This window comes from Euleptes europaea, chromosome 8 (genome assembly GCF_029931775.1).
Source record: "Euleptes europaea isolate rEulEur1 chromosome 8, rEulEur1.hap1, whole genome shotgun sequence".
NCBI lineage: Eukaryota > Metazoa > Chordata > Lepidosauria > Squamata > Sphaerodactylidae > Euleptes > Euleptes europaea.
The window spans coordinates 1713888-1734268 of NC_079319.1; the positions used below are offsets into that span (position 1 = coordinate 1713888).

Genomic DNA, 20381 nt, shown 5'->3' on the forward strand with positions numbered 1-20381 from the left:
TCATTAACAGCCCTGCTCATCTGTTGCAAACTGAGAGCCGTGGCTTCCTTTATAGAGTTGATCCATTGCATGCTCGGTCTTCCTCTTTTCGTGCTGCCTTCTACTTTTCCTAGCGTTATTGCCTTTTCCAGTGACTCTTGCCTTCTCAGAATGAGACCAAAGTACGATAGCCTCAGTTTAGTCATTTTAACCTTCAGGGAAAGTTCAGCTTGATTTGATCTAGAACCCATTTATTTGTCTTTTTGGCAGTCCACGGTATCTGTACAACTCTCCTCCAACACCACATTTCAAAAGAATCAACTTTCTTCCTGTCCCCTTTCTTCTTTGTCCACGCCTTGAGACTCAGTGAGGAAGACGGACTTCAAATAACATTAAATAAATAAACAGATGGGGCTGGGACTGAAGAATTGTTGTCTAGGGCAACAAGACAATTAATGTAGGAAAGGTTTATCCCTGACAAAAATCCCTCCATTACCCTAGAGGTCTACTCTAGTATAGCTCTGCTCCTTTTATAAGAATGCCCCGCTGAACAAGTCATAGAATCACAGAACCATAGAGTTGGAAGGGGAAATACAGGCCATCTAGTCCAACCCCCTGCTCAATGCAGGATCAGCCTAGAGCATCCCTGACAAGTGCTTGTCCAGCTTCTGCTTAAAGACTGCCAGTGAGTCTGTTTCCTGCAAAATGACAGATAGATTAAGGCAGGCCATTCCATAGCGTGGGTACCTCCACAGAGAATGCACGTGAGCGGGCAGCTGCTGATTTTACCCATTTGCAGGGTGGTGCCTTCAGAAGGCTTTGCTCAGTTAAGAGCAGCAATGGCATGAAGGGCCTTGTAGGTGACAGCTAGAACCTTGAACTGGGCCTGATAACTGATTGGTAACCAATGGGGCATCTGCAGAACTAGAGTGATATGAAGATTCTGCTCAGCGTTCAATAGCAGCTGAGCGGCGGCGTTTTGTACCAACTGTAGCTCCCAACCTGTCTTTAAGGGCAGACCCATGTGCAGTGCATTACAGTAGTCTAGCCTCAAGGTCACGATAGCGTGGAACCACATGGCCGGGTCAGCCAAATCAAAGTAGGGGGCCATCTTCTGAGCTAATGTCATTACTGGAAGGGACCCTCCCCATCTGGAGCACACATTAAGGTTACTCAGGGGTTCCAAAAATTCCAGCAGGATTGACATTAGGTAGCTTTCTACGACAACAGTCTCTGAAACACAAGTAGCTGGATAAAGTGGCATTTCCTAAGGGAGGCTGCTGGTCTTCAAGATTAAAGAAGCGGCAGCAGCCACATTCTCATTACACTGGGGACCAGTGAACTGGCTCTGAGAACCCAAATTCAAGGGCCTGCCAAGCTTCTAACCTGAGCAATAGCATTGAGCAGGTCACCTCCTTTCAGCCTCAGTAAAACGGAACCTAAAGCAACCTACCCCACAGGGCTGTTGTGCAGAAGTGCAAAATACTTACAGCAAGCACTCTAAAATGCTGCATAATAAAACGAGGGCTTTCATTTTTTTACAAGAGAAGCATTAGATAGACTAAGGGGGATGGGGGTCAGGAAAAGTGGGAGTATAATGCCAACACATGAAGCTGCCTTTGCTAAGACCTGCTGGTCTACCAGGGTAAGTCTTCCTGGCAGTGGCTCTCCAGGATCTTATGAACACATGAAGCTGCCTTGAAATAAAGCATTCCATCAAAGTCAGAACTGACTTTGAGTCTGTGTTGGCTCAGACCGGCAGTGGCTCTCCAAGGTCTCAGGCAGAGGACTTTCCCATCACCCACTACCTGATCCTATTAACTGGAGATGCTGGGGATTGAACCTGGCACCTTCTGCATGCCTAGCAGATGCTCTACCGCTGAGCCTCTCATGATCCTTTTAAGTGGTGATGCAGGGGATTGAACACAGGACCTTCTGCTCGCACAGCAGATGCTCTGCCACTGAGCTACAGCCCTTCCCCAGCAGCCAGGATGATTAAGGCTACAACTGCAGAATAAGGCAGCTACTGAAATTAGCAGAAGGAATTCAGTGGTAGAAAGTGTGCGTGCACACAAACACACCCCAGTGACTGCTGCCAAAAAACACAAGCCTGTATGTGATCTGCAGGGAAGAAGGTCACAATCCAAGCCACTAGCTGATCTAATGTGGAGAGGAGCGCTGCCTTTCCCAAGCCAAGCCCAGGGTAAGACCAACAACTCTTCCGCAAGGTGGGAACCACTCCCAGCTGCTAGAAGCTTGGCAGACACCAAAGGAAGAGGCGGCACCAAGGCAACACACCTGTGTTCACAGCCTACTGGCCGTGTTGATGCACCAAAGGCACCTGTCGACAGGAACTCGGCTTCCTCTTCCGATCTGAAAGATTCTCAAGGGTAGAAGAAGAGTAGGTTTTTAATACCCCCTTTTCTCTACCTTAAGGAGTGTCAAAGCGGCTTACAATCGCCTACCCCCCCACCAACAGGCACCTTGTGAGGTAGGTGGGGCTGAGAGAGTTCTGAGAGAACTGTGACTGGCCCAAGGTCACCCAGCAGGCTTCATGTGGAAGAGTGGGGAAACCAACCCGGTTCTCCAGATTAGAGTCCACCGCTCTTAACCACTACACCACGCTGGTATTCAGCAAGCACTCAAGAGGGCCAAATGTAGTGGTGGTGGGAAGTCAACAGGGGCCTTAAAGAAAGCAATGACTGCAGGAAACTACCTGGTAGTTTTGTGGCTCCTCTTTGGTCTAACACGTTTCAATCCTAGCATAAGCTTTCATGGGCACTTTGGACAGCACCAATGCTCTGATCAAATCAAGCCTGTACTTTTAGTTTCTAGATCAAATCAAGCCTGAACTCTCCCCTAGAAGCTAAAATGACCAAACTGAAGCAACTGTACTTCCGTCACATTATGAGAAGACAAGAGTCACTGGAAAAGACAATCATGCTAGGAGAAGCTGAAGGCGGCAGGAAGAGAGGAAGACACAACATGAGATGGATTGACTCCATCAAGGAAGCCACAGCCCTCAGCTTGCAAGACCTGAGCAAGGCTGTTAATGATCAGACATTTTGGACAACACTGATTCATAGGGTCGCCATAAGTCGGAAGCCACTGACACTTAACACACACAAAACGCCCTGAGGCCAAGGGGGCAGCACCATCAGAATGCGAGTCTGGAAGGCCGCTGCAGGTCACACGGCGAGGAGAAAGGCACAAAAGGTAAAGGTCCCCTGTGCAAGCACCGGGTCATTCTGACCCATGGGGTGACGTCACATCCCGACGTTTCCAAGGCAGACTTTGTTCGCGGGGTGGTTTGCCAGTGCCTTCCCCAGTCATCTTCCCTTTACCCCCAGCAAGCTGGGTACTCAGGAAGGCACAAGCCACCGCAAAATGCATGGGAGCTGCACAGGAATGCAACAGCAGGCAAGCGTGTTACCATTTGGGATCTCTAGACAGGCATGAACGCTGCTTTGGCTGACCCTTCTCTGACAACTACGTACAGGTGGGCTGAGAGGGCAAAACGGAGAAGAGGCTGAGCAAGAAGCTCCCAGTGCAAATCTCGCTTCTGCCATGAATTCACCACGAGCAAATCACTCTCTCTCAGATGCTGCCACTATGAGTACACAACACTGACCTCGATGGACTAATGGTTCGATTTAGCATAAGGCAGCTTCATGTGTGCGTGAGTGTATCCAACGCACATTAAAATCACACTATGCTGAGGTGCTTTGTTCCTCTCCCTTCATGTGTGCTTTGTTCCTCTCCAGCTTCATGTGTGCGTGAGTGTATCCAACGCACATTAAAATCACACTATGCTGAGGTGCTTTGTTCCTCTCCCTGCTGGCAACCCTCGGCTAAGGCTAAGTGGTCCCCCTCATCGTAGACGTTCAGAAAAAGCTTGAATGCGTCAGGTTAGAGCCTCAAAGTTCCAGGGTTCAGCAGGTAGGCAGGCAGCTGGTTCCAGCTCTACTGCCATCTCATGAGAGGGAGGGCAGGAAGGTTTACATCAGTGTTTGACTCTTGTGGCCCTTTCTTGCATGCCCAGGGTAGTGCCAATTGTCACTTAGGAGTCAAGAAGTAATTTTTCCTCCAGGCCAGAGATCCTGGAGGTTTTTGGGGTTTTTTGCCATCTTCTGGGCGTGGTCACTGGGGGTATGGGGGGAGGTTGTTGTGAATGTCCTGCATTGTGCAGGGGGTCTTTACTGCCCTCCTCCCGCCCAGCTTGCTTGCTGCAGCATTCCAAGGGCAGTCATTACAAGCAAGCCAGAACAGCATGTTCCGGCCATGGTGCCATGTGTCCACTGTAAACTGAAGCTGCACACCCACGCCCGTGCGCTTGGAGTGTGCCTAATTGCCAGGGATGTCCCTGTTTTGAACACAGGCTTTCTTCATAAAAACAAACAGCTACATTGCTGAGATCCTCTGTTTGGCTTTCATAGAATCATAGAGTTGGAAGGGACCACCAGGGTAATCTAGTCCAACCCCCTGCACAATGCAGGAAATTCACAACTACCTCTCCCCCACACACACCCAGTGACCCCTACTCCATGCCCAGAAGATGGCCAAGGTGCCCTCCTTCTCATGATCTGCCTAAGTTTACAGAATCAGCATTGCTGACAGATGGCCATCTAGCCTCTGATTAAAAACCTCCAGGGAAGGAGAGCTTACCACGTCCCGAGGAAGCCTGTTCCACTGAGGAACCGCTCTGTTAGAAAATTCTTCCTAATATCTAGACAGAAACTCTTTTGATTTAATTTCAACCCCTTGGTTTTGGCCTGACCTTCTGGGGCAACAGAAAACAACTCTGCACCCTCCTCTCTATGACAGCCCTTCAAGCACTTGAAGATGGTTATCATATACCCTCTCAGTCTTCTCTTCAGGCTAAACATATCCAGCTCCTTCAACCTTTCCTCATAGGACTTGGTCTCCAGACCCCTCACCATCTTTGCTGCCCTCCTCTGGACATGTTCCAGCTTGTCTGCATCTTTCTAAAATTTTGGTGCCCAAAACTAAACACAATACTCTAGGTGAGGTCTAACCAGAGAAGAGTAAAGCAATACCATCATACTTCGCGTGATCTGGACACTAAACTTCTGTTGATACAGCCCAAGATCCCATTTGCCTTTTTAGCTACCACATCACACTGCTGAGTCATGTTCAGTGTTTGGTATACTAAGACCCCAAGATCCTTTTCGCACACACTGCTGCTAAGACAAGTCTCCCCCATCCTATAATTATGCATTTGATTTTTCCTACCTAAATGCAGAACTTTACATTTATCTCTGAAATGCATTTTATTGGTTTTAGCCCAGTTCTCCAGCCTGTCAAGATCATTCTGTATCCTGGCTCTGTCTTCTACTGTATTTGCCACCCCTCCCAATTTAGTATCATCTTCAAATTTAATAAGTATCCCCTCTATTCCTTCATCCAAATAATTTGTAAAGATATTGAACAGGCTTATGTTGCAGGCTCTCCCATTCTGGTCCCAGACAAACCCCAAGGAGATCCTCCCAGGTACCCCCAACCCTTCCCAGCTCAGGCACCTCCTCCTTGCTGGCACAGGAAGTCAGTGCCAAGAGAGAGAGTGCCCCAAGCTCTGCCTTGCCCCTCTTGGCTGGGTCACCAGAAGGATAGAGTGGCTACTACAGAAAGCAGCTGCCAAGACGGGTGGAGCTTCTGGGCACTGGAGGCAGAAAGAAGCTGTCGGTGGAGGCTCCTGGCACTGCACTACAACTCAGGACAGGTAAAGCAGCCAGAGGATGCTCATCTACCCGGTAGGTAGCAGGACCAGTTCAGGTGCCACTGTAGCCCACAGCAGCAAAGAACTTGCCCTTCCCAGGGGACCCACGCCTCCCCCTGCCCCAGAGGCTGCCGCGACATTCCAGGCGTTACTCCGAGCCCTAATCGCAGTCGCCTGACTGCAGTCCCCACTGGGAGGTGGCCACGCAGCATCAGCTTCTGCAAAATAGCTCCCAGGATTATCAAGAATGGGCCTCGGTATTCCCCTTCAGTCCTCTGTGCAAGAAAGGGCCAGGCTACTGCCATGCCTGTGGCTGCAGGGAAACCCCCCACATCCCGGATTAACACCTGACAAGAATTTCAGCCCCACGGTGGCCTCCACTGCAGCACTGAGAAAGGGCTGCCTCCATGGTGGGGGAGAGCCTCAGGGAGAAGGGCCAAAAGGAGGCAGAGTTTCCAACTGAAGGGCTGCATGGGGCTAGTCTGTTACAGGAACATAAAATGAAAAGTCCAGGGACCAGCAACATTTATGTCAAGTAAAAGGCTCAGCCCATCCAGGAGGTGTCCTGTACAAGCCCCATTGAAATTTCAGCATAACTTGTACAGGAGAACTACCTGGGGAGGGGCCATGGCTCTGTGGTAGAGCATCTGCTTGGCATGCAGAAGGTCCCGGGTTCAATCCCCGGCATCTCCAGTTGAAAGGACCTGGCAGTAGGTGATGTGAAGGACCTCCGCCTCAGACCCTGGAGAGACATTGCCAGTCTGAGTAAACAAGACAGACTTTGATGGACCAAGGGAGGGGCTGCGGCTCAGTGGAAAGCATCTGCTTGGCATGGAGAAGGTCCCAGGTTCAGTCCCTGGCACCTCCTGTTGAAAGGACCAGGCAGTAGGTGATGTGAAAGACCTCCTCCCGAGACCCTGGAGAGCTGCTGCCAGTTTGAGTAGGCAATACTAACCTTCATGTGTACCTGCTGAATCATGTTCAAGGGCTACATGTACTGCTTACATTTTATGTCACCCATTGGCTTCTCTCTCTCTCACACACACACACACACTTACTTACTTTGCCCCTACAACAACCCTGGGAAGCAGTTTAGAGTGAACAAGAGTGACTGGCCTCAGGTAATCCTATGAGCTTCATAACTGAGCAAGGGTATGAGCCCAGGTGTCTCCAAACCAAGCCGTCACACTGCACACTGGCTCTCTACCATGAGCAGCATGAAAGCAGGGAAAGCTCTGCCACCACATAGAAGCCCCTGAGACCGCTCTGCAGGGCTGGCAGCATCTGTAACACCCAAGCACCCTGTTTCCCACAGCGGCCACACAGTTGCCCCGGAGGGCTAACAAACAGGGCAGAGAGGCCAAGGCCTTTCCCCAATGCTGCTTTTGAGCAGCAGCATCCAAAACCTTTGGGCCCCATGGCTAGTGGCCACTGATGGCCCTCTCCTCCATACATTCTTCTATACTCATATATCAGAGGATCATGTCTATAATTTTGGGTGCGGTGGAACACAGGCAGGATGGTGCTGTTGCACTCGTCTTGTTAGTAGCTTCCTAAAGGCACCTGGTTGGCCACTGTGTGAACAGACTGCTGGACTTGATGGGCCTTGGTCTGATCCAGCAGGGCCTTTCTTATGTTCTTATTACTGCATGCATGTGCTTGGTGGAGTGGCGCACAGAGCCTACAACAGTTCACATGGCTCTTTGTGTTGATGGAAATTGTGGATGTGGCTCTCTATAAGCCACAGAGTGAGGACTACTTTGTATGATCGAAAATGCTAGAGAATGGACCAGATGAATCCAGCATTTGCTACTTCATCTCCCTAAGATATGCAATCAAACTACGACACAGAAACTGCGTAAGAACCTAAGAAGGGCCCTGCTGGCATCCAGCATCCTGTCTCACACAGAGCAACACCATCACTTTGTGTGATCTGGACACTATACTTCAGTTGATACAGCCCAAGATCGCATTTGCCTTTTTAGCTACCACATCACACTCAACCTTGGAAGCTCCTTGGAAGCTCCTTTGGGCAAAGGCAGTCACTGTTGTGATCTTTCCCAGACCATGCTGAGGCTGGCAGAGAGACCCTTCAGTCACTAAGTGCGCACACACACACACACACACACACACACGTTAATGCCCAACTCTGGCCACATCAGCAGCTGATGGAGTCTTCCAGGTGGTCTTGCACACAACAAGATGCGGGAGAAGATCTTCCGCTCAGCTTTCGGTCTGGAGAGCCTTGGCCGCACAGCCAACAAACGGAGCTCTCTGGGACTAGGCCACTGGCAACGCCCCCCAAAGCCACACACAGCTCTCCCCTCCAACCTTTCATGAGAAGCCACAAATCACTTTGAATGAGTCCAGCTGTTTGACATCATTTCTATTCTTAGCTCAGCTGACTCTGCAGTCTCAGAGGCCATGCTCAACTGCCTGTCCGCACAATCCCCAGCAGACTGCGAGGGGCTGCCCTCCCAAGAAAGGTGCTGAGCAGAGAGGGAGAGAGAGAGAGAGAGCAGGCAGCCAGGGCTGCGTGGAAGCTCCAGGAATTGGAGCATGGCACAAGCTCGGCCGCAGCTGACCACTGCTTTGCTTGCCTGTTCTGGGTTTTGCAAGATGGGGGTAAGGGGGTGGGGATAAAACTGCTTGATTCCTTTTATCCCACCCCTTCTTTCAAGGAGCTCTGGATGTTTCCAGCCCCATGCACCATTTTATCCTTACACAACAGAGAGCCTGAGAGAGATTGGAACAAGAACAGTGAGCTCCTCGGCCAAGTGGGGATTGGAACACAGGCTTCACTCTTCCAATGTGCTAACCAGTGCACCACACATGCACTCGGATATTATGTTCCTATTGTGCCATCAGGTGTACATCATACCTTACAGAGCAACATAAGCAGAAGATGGGTTCCGAGCTCCGGAGGTTTTCAGTGGGGTGGAGCAGGGAGATCCATGAATACACAAAGCTGCCTTTGCTGAATCAGACCTTTGGTCCATCAAAGTCATAAGAACATAAGAAAAGCCTTTCTGGATCAGGCCAAGGCCCATCAAGTCCAGCAGTCTGTTCACACAGTGGCCAACCAGGGGCCTCCAGGAAGCCCACAAGCAAGATGACTGCAGCAGTATTGTCCTGCCTGTGTTCCACAGCACCTAATATATTAGGCATGCTCCTCTGATCCTGGAGAGAATAGGTCTGCATCATGACTACTGTCTATGTCAGTACTGACTATCCAGGGTCCTCGGGTAGAGAGGTTTCCCACATCACCTGCTGCCTGGTTCCTTTAACTGGAGATGACGGGGGTTGAATCTGGGACCTTCTGCATGCCAAGCAGAGGCTCTACCTCTGAGCCACAGCTCCTCCAGATGAAAATGAGGACAAGTACACATATGAACACACATGTGAAGCTGCCTTATATATGAAGTGGCTTTATACCCTTGGTTCATCAGGGTCAGTCTCGCCTACTCAGACTGGCAGCAGCTCTCCAGGGTCTCAGGCAGAGGTCTCTCCCATCTCCTACTGCCTGGTATTATTAACTGGAGGTGTCAGGGACTGAACCCGGGACCGTCTGCATGCCAAGAAGAGGCTCTGCCATTGGGCCACAGCCCTTCCCTGACAATGCAACCAATAACTGATCATGATTTGAGTCTGGTTTTATTAACAAGAACTAACATGCTGAATAAGATGCATTCTGTTTCCATCAGCAACAAGCCAGGTGGGAATTCCCAGAGCACGTTTAATACACCAAGCACTTCACTCCCTCCGCCTGCGCAACCACACAGAATACATTTCACCTGCTCCCACTGGAGAGATGCAAAGAGTTGACTTGGGTGCCACATCTCTAAAGTGGGAATGCGTGATCTCAGAAGTGGTACAGTCCCTGCAGTCTACAGGAGATGTACTATGGAAAGCCAGAGAAGGGGACCAAAGAGTCAAATGGCAATGAAAGGGTCCAGTTAGGCAAGGACGAGATCACCGAGGAATGGCTTGCAGGTCGACAGTGCCGCAACCTGCTCCAGTCACCCCACAGCAGCAAGTGCATTTGCCACAGCCGGCTCTGAGTCACTAAAGCATGCACACCCATCCTGCAGATGTGGCTTCAAATGTGACTGCTGTGCGCACAGTGTACTTTTACATGTGTGCTCAAAACACTGCATACAGATGCAACCCCCCCCCCCAATTAACATGCAACTCAGGCCTGGGTCTGCAGTGTGATTCTTGTGCTCAGGGGCAGGTAATCCCATTTCACAAAGGCAACAAACAAAAACCCTCTATATGTGAGAAGCAAACAGCCTCGGGTTCACAAGCTTTTGGAAGGCTTTGAGAGGAAAGTGGAAATGTTCATGGAGGAGAGGGGCATTCATGGCTACTAGTCAAAATGGATACTAGCCATGATGCATACCTATTCTCTCCAGGATCAGAGGAGCAGGCCTATTGTATGAGGTACTGTGGAACACAGGCAGGACAATGCTGCTGCAGTCGTCTTGTTTGTGGGTTTCCTAGAGTCATCTGGTTGGCCACAGTGTGAACAGACTGCTGGACTTGATGGGCCTGGGTCTGATCCAGCAGGGCCTTTCTTATGTTCTTATGAAGTTCACAAGTATTTATATAATGCTGGAAGCTGCCCTGAGCCCTGCTTGGTTTGGGAAAGGGCAGGGTACCAATTGAATAGAATAAAAATAAGAATAAATAAATAAGAATGCCCGCCATTTCGTGAGCGTCAGCATAGGTGGGAGGAACAGCAGCAAGCTGACTAGCTTAGGCAACTGACAAACAAGCGTAAGAATTGAGAAAGGAACTAACGCCAGCCTGAGAGCCCCGGGACTCAAACGGCACCCTTCCTCCTCTGAACTGATGGTCCCAGAGGAAGGGGGCTCTGGCCCAAGTCCCAGAGAAATGAGCTGGATCTGTTTAACGGTGCAGAAGACTTTCCCCACAGATTGTGCAACATCAATCAGATCTCTCCACCTCCCTATCTGCACTCCTTTGTGGTGAACACATGAAGCTGCCTTCTAGTGAATCAGACCCTTGGTCCATCAAAGTCAGTATTGCCTACTCAGACTGGCAGCAGCTCTCCAGGGTCTCAGGCAGAGGTCTTTCACATCAACCTACTTGCCTAGTCCCTTTAATGGAGATGTCGGGGATTGAACCTGGGACCTTCTGCATGCCAAGCAGATGCTCTACAAACTGAGCCACAGCCCCTCCCCAGGTGCCTGAAAACCTTCTGCCCAGGTGCCTGAAACCTGCTACCTGGGTTTGGCTGCTGTGCTTTGCCTGGCAGAGGGGCTGCCTCCAGAGAGCGGCGCCTCTATCCTTCCTTCAAACGCATTCCCAGACAGCTGCTTCCGAGATTGCTTCTCCAGCTCCTGTGCCGTTTCTACCCCTGAGAGCCAGTCTCACCTGATATACCACTAATAGGCAATTAAATAATCCACTGCGGCCAGAGGGAACTGCCTTTTCCTCTGCCGGAGACATTTCCCAGCCCCAGGCAGTGCACCACGGAGGCTGAACAGCTCGCTTTCCTAAATGTGCACATCAGATCAGATAAAGGAGGGGGTGCTTATTTCTCATTGCTAGTTAACAAAAACAACCCAAGAGAATCTCCCCAATCTCAGGTTTGCAAAGAAAATGTTGAAAATGCCATTACCTCTCTGTTCTACTGCGCCCGGTTCCATCAAGGATCAAAGATGTGCTTTATTTCCCTCTTTACAGGAGGGCTGCAGCCAGCGACTGAGCAGGTGTTTTGCACCCAGGAAGTCAAAGCCCTGCCATCTCCACTTCAAGGGATCTCAGGTAGTGGGTGAGAGGAAAGGCAGCCTGTAAAGCTGCTGCCAGTCAGAGCCAGGAGGCAACACAACTGGGCTAGATGGCTCGGTATAAGGCCACCTCCTCGTTTCAACCCTCTTTGTTCATTCATTTATTTACTTAAAACTTTTTCCTTGCTGCCAGATAGGGTCCCTAAGAGGCCAAACATCAAAACACTAAAATATCTCAACACCAAAGCATTTAAAATGAAGTATATATACAATATAGGAGCCCCGTGGCGCAGAGTGGTAAGCTGCAATAATGCAATCAAAAGCTCTGCTCACGACCTGAGTTCGATCCTGACGGAAGTTGGTTTCAGGTAGCCGGCTCAAGGTTGACTCAGCCTTCCAGCCTTCCAAGGTCGGTAAAAATGAGTACCCAGCTTGCTGGGGTTAAAGGGAAGATGACTGGGGGAGGCACTGGCAAACCACCCCATAAATAAAGTCTGCCTAGAAAATGTCGGGATGTGACATCACCCCATGGGTCAAGAATGACCCGGTGCTTGCACAGGGGATCTTTACCTTTTACCTTATATATACAATAAACAATTCCATAAAAACACATCAACACACAGGGAGGAGGGCAAAGAACAGTCATTGGGGATACGCCAAACAAACCATTAAAAAGTCTTTACCCGCTGGCGTAAGCTAACAATAGAGGTAGGCAAACAAATTCCAAAGGTTCCGTGCCACAAACAAGAAGGGCCTCCCCTGGGTTGCCACCTGTCCAACCTCTCTCTCCCTGCACTTCTGTTTCCCAGTTTGCTCACTAAAAAGGCCAGGCCGCTGCGGCATGCGACTTTGCATACAGGCTGATCTCTGAGAAAGGACAAAGAGGCAGGGGTAGGTATAGACTGACAGGAACAAAGTACAGGGTGGAGGCGGGCAGGGGGACAATACCCAAAGCAGGCAGGCTCAGGTCAAAGTTAAGCAATTCCAGTTCCCACTGATTTCCCTGCCAAAATGTATATTAAGCACGGACCCGTTCTGAACTAGTACTGCCACTTTGTAGAAGCTAAACGGAAAACAGGCAAAGGAAGACCTCAGAATGTCAGAAAAGCTACTGAAGCCAAAAAAATTCAGCAGATTCAAAATGTGAGCCATGTGGACTGATGAAGAAATCGAAACAGGGGCCATCAGCCGGCATTCTTGTCTTGTATTGAAGAATTATTTGTTTGGTTGAAGAACTCTTTGTAATTTGGCTATGTGACTGCTTATATTTGTTAAGAATCATCACTTACTGTGAATCCATTTCTTGATGTGTGACTTTGTAAATAGCTGCTAAGTATTTTCACACATTAGGTATTGGTGTACTGAGGAATCTTCTGTCATATTGTCAAAAATAAACTGATATTTATTTTTGTATTTAACTTTTCACAAATTTCATACACATTTTTTGCAAAAAAAAAAAAAATTCTTTGAATTATTGTTGTTGACCTCTGGTACTGTGTACCTTTGCTTTTCTGACTTTGTAGAAGCTGACAATGATGCTCCAAGCCAAAGTGGACTTCCCACGTGTGCTTCCTTCCCAGGACTTAAGCTCCACTGAATTCAGCTCCACCTCATGTTGGCTCACTTTACACCAGCTTTTTAAAGTCCATTTTTGTTAGTGCCAAGAGCAGCTGCAGCTTTTCTTCGAGCCAGCTGCTGAGTCAAAGAGGGTACCAGAACACAAATCCTCACATGTAATCAAGGCCGGATTTTGGGGGTAGAAAGGGCAGGTGGGCCTGGCAGCAGAAATGGCTGGGGGTTCAAAAGGAGGTCAGATTAGGCACACACCCAGATCCCAACATAATGAGCATCAGTGAAACAGGCAGTGCGCACAGAAGATCAACTGGGGAGATCACAGAAGTGATACCTGGTCCCCAAGATCCATACAGCAACCTACAGTTGAGGCAGTGCCAGCCTGACAACAAAAGGCAGAGGTTTCTTGGCCAGGAAGCACCTGGAGGAAGAGCTCTAAGCACAGGAGGATCCACCACAATCTCACCATTACAGAGCAGGTACTGCGAGCCCAGCTGGCCCAGGATCTTCCGCTGCTCCTAATGGCTTGCAGCATGTTCCAAGAGGCAGCCACCTCCACCAACTGGCAAATAAGGCCACATTTAAGTTGGGGAAAGAGAGCCAAAACACAGAGGAGGGGAGAATGAGGCAAGGTGAGAAGAGCTACCTGGCTGAGGACAGAGAGGCAGCGAACAGGTTTGTGCAAAATAAAACTCACTGAACCAGACTGGGGGGGAGGGGCTTCAACAGTCACCCACCTTCTGCTTTCAGACAAATGAAACTGCCTTACAAAGACTTACCACTGACCCAGCTAGGCAAGCGGCTGCAGCTCTCTGGTCTCAGGCACAGAAGTGGGGAAGAGCTGTGGCTCAGTAGTAGAGCCTCTACTCAGTGTGCAGAAGGTCCCAGGTTCAATCCCCAGCATCTCCAGTTAAAGGGACCAGGCAAGTAGGTGATGTGAAAGACCCCTGCCTGAGACCCTGAAGAGCCGCTGCCAGTCTGACAATACTGACTTTGATAGATTAGAAGAAGAATTGGTTTTTATATGCCGACTTTCTCTGCCACTTAAGGGAGAATCAAACCGGATTACAATCACCTTCCCTTCCCCTCCTCACAACAGACACCCTGGGAGGTAAGTGGGGCTGAGAGAGCTCTAAAAGAGCTGTAACTTGCCCAACATCACCCAGCTGGCTTCATGTGTAGGAGTGGGAAAACAAATCCAGTTCACCAGATTAGCCTCCGCCGCTCCTGTGGAGGAGTGGGGAATCAAACCCGGTTCTCCAGATCAGACTCCGCCACTCCAAGGGTCTGATTCAGTATAAGGCAGCTTCATGTGCTCATGTGTCTTTCCCATTCCTGGATACTTTCACTCAAGATGCCAGGGAGAAGACCAGGGACCTCCTACATGCAAATCAGGTGCTCGGCCCCGAGTCACATCCCGCCCTTGACCTTTCCGGTCAGATCTGCACCTGCCAGCACCCAGCGCTCACGCCTCATATCCACAAGGCTAGACTACCACCGTGCCCCTGTGTGAGGTTTATACCCTGCCTTTCTCCCCAATGGGGACCCAAAGCGGCTGACATTGTTCCCCTCTCCTCCAATTTATGCTCACAACAACCCTGTGAGGTAGGGTAGGCTGAGAGTATGTGATTGCCCCAAGGTCACCCAGCGAGTTTCCATGGCACAAGCAGGGATTCAAACCTGGGTCTCCAAGATACTAGCCCAACACTCTTAACCACTACACCACACCTACTCTCCCTACATCACACTGGCTCTTCAAGGTGCTTTTTTGTCTCTAAGGTGCTCCTAGACTCGAATCTAGCTATTCTACTGCAGTTCAACCTCGGCTACCTGCTGAAACTGTCTTCCTGAAAATCTCATTGGTCTCTAAGGAGCTCCTGGACTCCAATCGAGCCGTTTCCGCCTTAAGTCCTCTTGGCTGGGCTGAACCGGTCACGTGTCTCTCAGCCGTCCTCAAATGCCACTGAAAGAGATGAGCTCCACTGATTGGTACAAACAAGCAAAATGCAACCTGCCTGACAGGTGCGCTGCCCAGAGAGGGGAGAGCCAGAGGCGGGTGGGAGCCGTCCTCAAAGCCTGCTTCTGGATTCAGCCCCTCCCAACAGCCACAGTCTTCCAGCGTCCCGGAAGGCAGGCAGGAAGGCAGGCAAACAGCCAAGCACTGCAGGGCACGGAGCCCCAGGTGATTTCAGGCAGAGGGAAGTCCTTGGCAGGCCTACCCTGCCCACCCCCTTAAGAGTGTTCAGCAGCAGTCGTGCGCTCTTAAAATTTCGAAGCATCTTTGCTGCTGTCCTCCAAGGGCCCTCCAATATTACTTCCAGCTTTCTTAAAAATGTAAGGAGCTGCAGAGCACAGAGATTAAAAGGTAGTGCCACTCTGACAGAAGCAACAAGGGAGATATTTCATTTCCCCCACCCCCATATTTCCACTGAAAATATATGCACACAATTTAAAAAAAAATCTTTCCATGGCTTCAAACTTTCCAGAAACCTTTCCTCTCTAAAAAGCAGCAGAGGGACTGGGGATGGACAGAACCAAGGAAAATGAAGAAACTGAGGTAGAGCCAGAAATGGAGAGGGCGGTGAGCAGGCAGAGATACCGAAGCCTGAGCTTGAGGATTTATGGCGGAACACAGGAAGCACCTTCATACCAAAGCAATACCTATCAAGGGCAGGGGGAACTCTCCAGGAACTCAACCAGAGGCCTTTTGCATTACCAGCTACTAGAGATGTGATGGGTTAAGGGAAGGGAAAACAGAACATTTTTAGGGGGAAGTCCCCCCCCAGGGGGGGCTTCCCCAAGGCCTTATTCAATTTTTCCAATGGAAAAACTGGAAAATTTAGGAGAGCCCTGAAAAGAAAATTCTATGAAATATTTCTGTTTTAACACGTGTAAAATGCTTCTTAAGGCAAGGTTTTTCACACTCAAAATGTATAGCATGAAAATGTTGGAGGACCTTTCTGATTTTTTCAAATGTAAAACTGGACAATCTGGATATATCAGTGGGGGGGTGGAATCTCGTGCAATCTTTTCTTTTTTTCAGTGGGGAAAAAACTTGTCTTACAAAGCATCTCACACATTCCAAAGGTACATTATAAAAAAGTCTCAGGACTTTCTCAGTTTTTCACAGTGGGATAATTGGAAAATTTTGGGGAGTACTGGAAAACTCTCAGGTTATAAATATATTCAATATTTTAAGGATTTTTGTTTAAACAGGAATAATTTTGGCAACAATTAATACACTGTAATGTTTTTACAGATAATGCATTATTAAAGGGTACAGTGTTTTCAATGTTATAAAGTCTAGCATAATAACCACACATGATGGCAGCCCTACCTATAGTGACTCCGTGAGAGTTTCTGCCCAATTAACATACTTTATTTTGTTTGTGACAGAATTTGCTTTCTTCCTTCAACTTTTATTATCCCTAAATCTCAAATGGCAAAAGAGACATGTGCTACATGGCAGCCCGGAGTGCAGCAATGTGCAACTCTTACAATTCTTCGTGCAGAAAACAAAGACATGTATACTTTTAAATTCCATATATATGCCTAATAGTAAACTTTTATATGTTGACTGTTGTTAAATCAGTAAAAGAAGCTTTGGTTTAATAGGAAATGTAGGTACTGCATATATTTCAATTTTTCCGAAGAGTTCCAGGTGTTTTTTTTTCCAGAAACAAAATTCACCCGCAACCATACCTGGGGCTTCAAAATTTCAGTTTTTACACCTCTACCTGCTATCTAATCCTTTTAACCTGAGATGCTGAGGATTGAACCTGGGACATTCCCTATGCAAAGCAGATAGATGCTCTCCAACTGAGCCTCACCCCTAAAGACCTAATAAGTCCACACAACTATCCACAGTTGTGGCCAAAAGCATCTTGAGAAAACCTGCTTCACACCAAAGAGATGACCCAAGGGATTGTCTTAACCCATTTGGTCCTTGTGGCTGAGTGCGCTGGACTCCTAACCAGCGCCAGAGAGGGTACAGACGTTTTCCAGGTCCAGCTTGGCTCCATCGGTTTCAGAGTTTTGCTGGCCAGCTCGTCCAGGGCGACTGTGTCATGGCCACACACCTCCCCCACCCACCTCCCCCAGCCTGCTTACCTTCTTCCACATCATTGCGACAGGCGGCCTCCAACAGGCGGACGTTGTCGGGAAATAGCACACGCCTCTCTTTGCTGCTCCCCTTCTTCTTCTTCTCTGCTTTGGCCCTCTTGCCCAACACCTCCTTCTCAAACTGTGCCCACTTCTTCAGCTGCTGGGCACGGCGCTTCTGGGCATGCTTCAGCCGCTCCTGCGTGCCCATTTGGCCCACTGCCGACATCTCGGCCAGCAGTTCTGGGTGGTCAGCCATGGCCGGGCAGCCTCAGACGCCCACCTCCTTTTCAGTCAAGGGTTCCCAGAGGGGCTTGAAAGAGACCTGGGAGGGAGGGGGCCGAGAGATCCCGGCTTCCCCACCAGCATCCCCAGCAGCTCGTCCAGAGGCTGGATCTCCCTACTTCTCCCTTGTGGCTGCTTTCTCAGACAGCAACACCCCCGCGGGAAAAGAAGGGGGACCTTCCATAGCCCCTCTCTGGTGTGAGTCACAAATCGGTCCTTAAACACCTGAAGTCTCCAAGTGGGGAACCTCAGCCAAGGGGGGACCTGTGCAAATGAGCTCACACATTGCAAACTACTGGCAGGATTCCCCACTGTCAGTGCTGAACCTCTCCAACAAACATCCAGGCAAGGAGAAGGAGCAAACGGAGTAGAACCGGCTGGACCAAGGCTTGTCTGAGTGGAGGCACTCCCGCCACCAGGTCGGCTTTGCAGTCTAGGAGCTTAGGGACCGAGGTCTGTCTTCCACAGCACAGTGAACTCGGTCGCTGGCATTGCTGCTTCCCAAGGAGAAGCCGAGCAAATCCGAGCCCTTGGTCCTCTCCCAGCCGCCCGGCTTCCTGCACGGCTGCTCAGGATCTCCAGGGCAGGGTGCACGGGACTGGTTTCTCAGGAGCACTTGGAATGCAGCGATTAGAGCTCATTACCCAGATAACGCTCCGCCTGGTGCCTCCTCTCCGCGCAAAGCAAAGCCTCAGAGGCTGGCAGCAAACACGGCCAGGCCTCTGCAGATTGCCACCCAGTCCCAAGCGACAACTGCGGAACGGCGCTCTTCCCAGGTCGAGAAGGCTACGGCGTGCCTGCCAGAGCTGCCCATGGCTCCACCTTCTTCCCGGGACACAGCTCCAAGCCGCCCCACAGACCGCTTGACCCACTAAGCCAATGGCCCTCGGTAGACCTCCAGTGCTTCGGATGGTTCTGATCTTGCAGCCGTTTCACAGTGTGATCCTAGGAGCTGCTGCTCCCCTCGGGCCTCGGCCGCTCACTCTCTTCCGTGCGCTCAGTGACACTTCCACAGGCGGCAGAGCGGCGGGGTGTGTGTGTATGTGCTTTACTTGGAACTCTCCCAATGCCTCCAGCGAGGAGACGGTCCACCAGTGCTTCCTCTCTGCATCCCGTCCAGGACTCGGGAGCGCAGCAGACGGAACTGGCAGGGTGTGAGCCACCCTGGCTGGAGACTCCTCCCTCCGAGCAGAAGGAGTTGCAGAGAGAAGCGCTGGGGAGAAGGGCTGAGCTTCCCACCGCCTGCAGCCAAGCACGCTCTCGGGAGTCCTGCAAAAGAAGAGGAAGCAACTCAGAAGGGGAGGGGTGCGAAGCGTCGCCCAGCACTGCCAGCAAGAACCCGGGCCCCGCTCTCCACCCCACACGGCGCTGGTCTTAAGCCAGGATTAACCAACAATCAGCACTTCAGCCAACCACTTGCAGCTTTAGCTACTCCAGGCAGCTCTGTTCTCTCTTCCTTTCCCCCCAGCACAGCCCCGCTGCGCTTGCTAGCCCTGCTGAGCCACCTTGGTCCTCTCAAGAGCGCTGAAAACACCCAGCAGGGAGCCCACACAAGTGAGCAGCACTTTTTGCCAGCCGAAGGGCAAAGGGCTGGGAAGACTTCTCGGCTTCTCTCAACCCCTCCCCACTCCCCTCGCCCCCCTGGGGAACAAAGGCCACTCCTTATCTCTTCCCCTTGGTATCTAAGGACCCCAAGCGCCCATGCATGATGCGGGGGGGGGGGGCTTATGGACAGGTCTAGCACTTTGTACCCCACCCTACAGCGGGGCTGCTTCCCTCCCATCCAATATCTATGAGTGGCAGACAGAAGTATTTGTCTGCAAAGTGCTTTCGACACTTATCTCATTATCTCTCGCCAGGTCAGCAGGACTGTCCCGGCTTTTCTCTTGTTTTTGCAGCCAAAGACCAACAGCGCTGCCCCTCCAGAGCGGGCCTCATTCGGGTCAAGAATGCTCTCCTTAGCACTTTGAAAGGGCAACAAAGTCCCGCCCCGGGAGGCCGCTACAGCTCCTGTCTGACAGCCAGCAAAGGGAGGACGACGCTGCTAGGCCCGCACGGAAGCCCAGAGCTGAAGCGGACCTGCACATGAGTCTCGGAAGTCCAACACTTTGCCTCCTCGTCAGCTTGCATCTCTGTGCCAGAGGCACTAACGCAAGTGATGGCTTGTGCTGCCCCAGTGGCTGCAGCAACCACTTGGGTCGAGCCCAAGCTCACATCAGCAACCAGGGTAGAGAACAGAGAAATTCCCACACAGCTCAGCGTAGCGATATGTGGGCAGACGAACACACCAAGAGGCTGATAGCCAAAACAACAGCTAACTGCGACAGCCAGGAAGCCCCCAGCCCAGAATTCAGCTGGCAGGGTAGCCTTTGCAGAGACACCGTTAGCCTCAGCAGCTACAACGCACTGCAGGTAAATTCATCACTACTAAGGTGGGGAAAATAAAGATCAGCTCTGGCTCCGAAGGGATCCATTGCAGTCACATCTGGGGCACAAAAAAATGGGGTGCTGAGTAGATGCCCCCCCCCCATGCTCATTTCTGTACTTGTGCAGTGTGGTCCTGGAGAGGCAGAAGGCACACAGCCCTGGCAGGCACGTGGGGCTGTGCCAGCTCATCTGTCAGAAGTGCGTGTGAAGGATCTTGGTCAGAAGGGATCCATCACAGTCAGCCTGCAGGATCAGAACTGGCTGGGCCAGCCCGGAAAGCCAAGAAAGTATTCGACTCAGACCCTGGTGGCACCTGGTTGATCAGCAGACGGCACAGCCAGACGTCTTCTGGGCCGGGTCATTCCAAGGGAGGGGCTGTGGCTCAGTGGCAGAGCAAGTGCTGGGTACGCAGGAGGTCCCAGGTTCAATCCCCAGCATCGCCAGCTAAAAGGATCAGCTAGTCGGCAATGTGAAAGACCTCCACCTGGGAGACTGGAGAGCCGCTGCCAGTCTGAGTAGAAAAA

At 50.7% G+C, this 20381-nt stretch overlaps 1 protein-coding gene across 1 annotated transcript in view; it reads right to left on the minus strand.

The window, feature by feature from the left end:
* The window catches only part of PPP1R16A (protein phosphatase 1 regulatory subunit 16A), a 45556-nt gene extending 28149 nt beyond the window's left edge, over positions 1 to 17407 (minus strand). Inside the window, exon 1 of the mRNA XM_056854145.1 lies at positions 17155 to 17407. Within this exon, the coding sequence (XP_056710123.1) occupies positions 17155 to 17404 (250 nt within the window). The 5' untranslated portion in view covers positions 17405 to 17407. The remainder of the gene's footprint in view (positions 1 to 17154) is intronic.
* Between the last annotated feature and the right edge of the window lie 2974 nt (positions 17408 to 20381).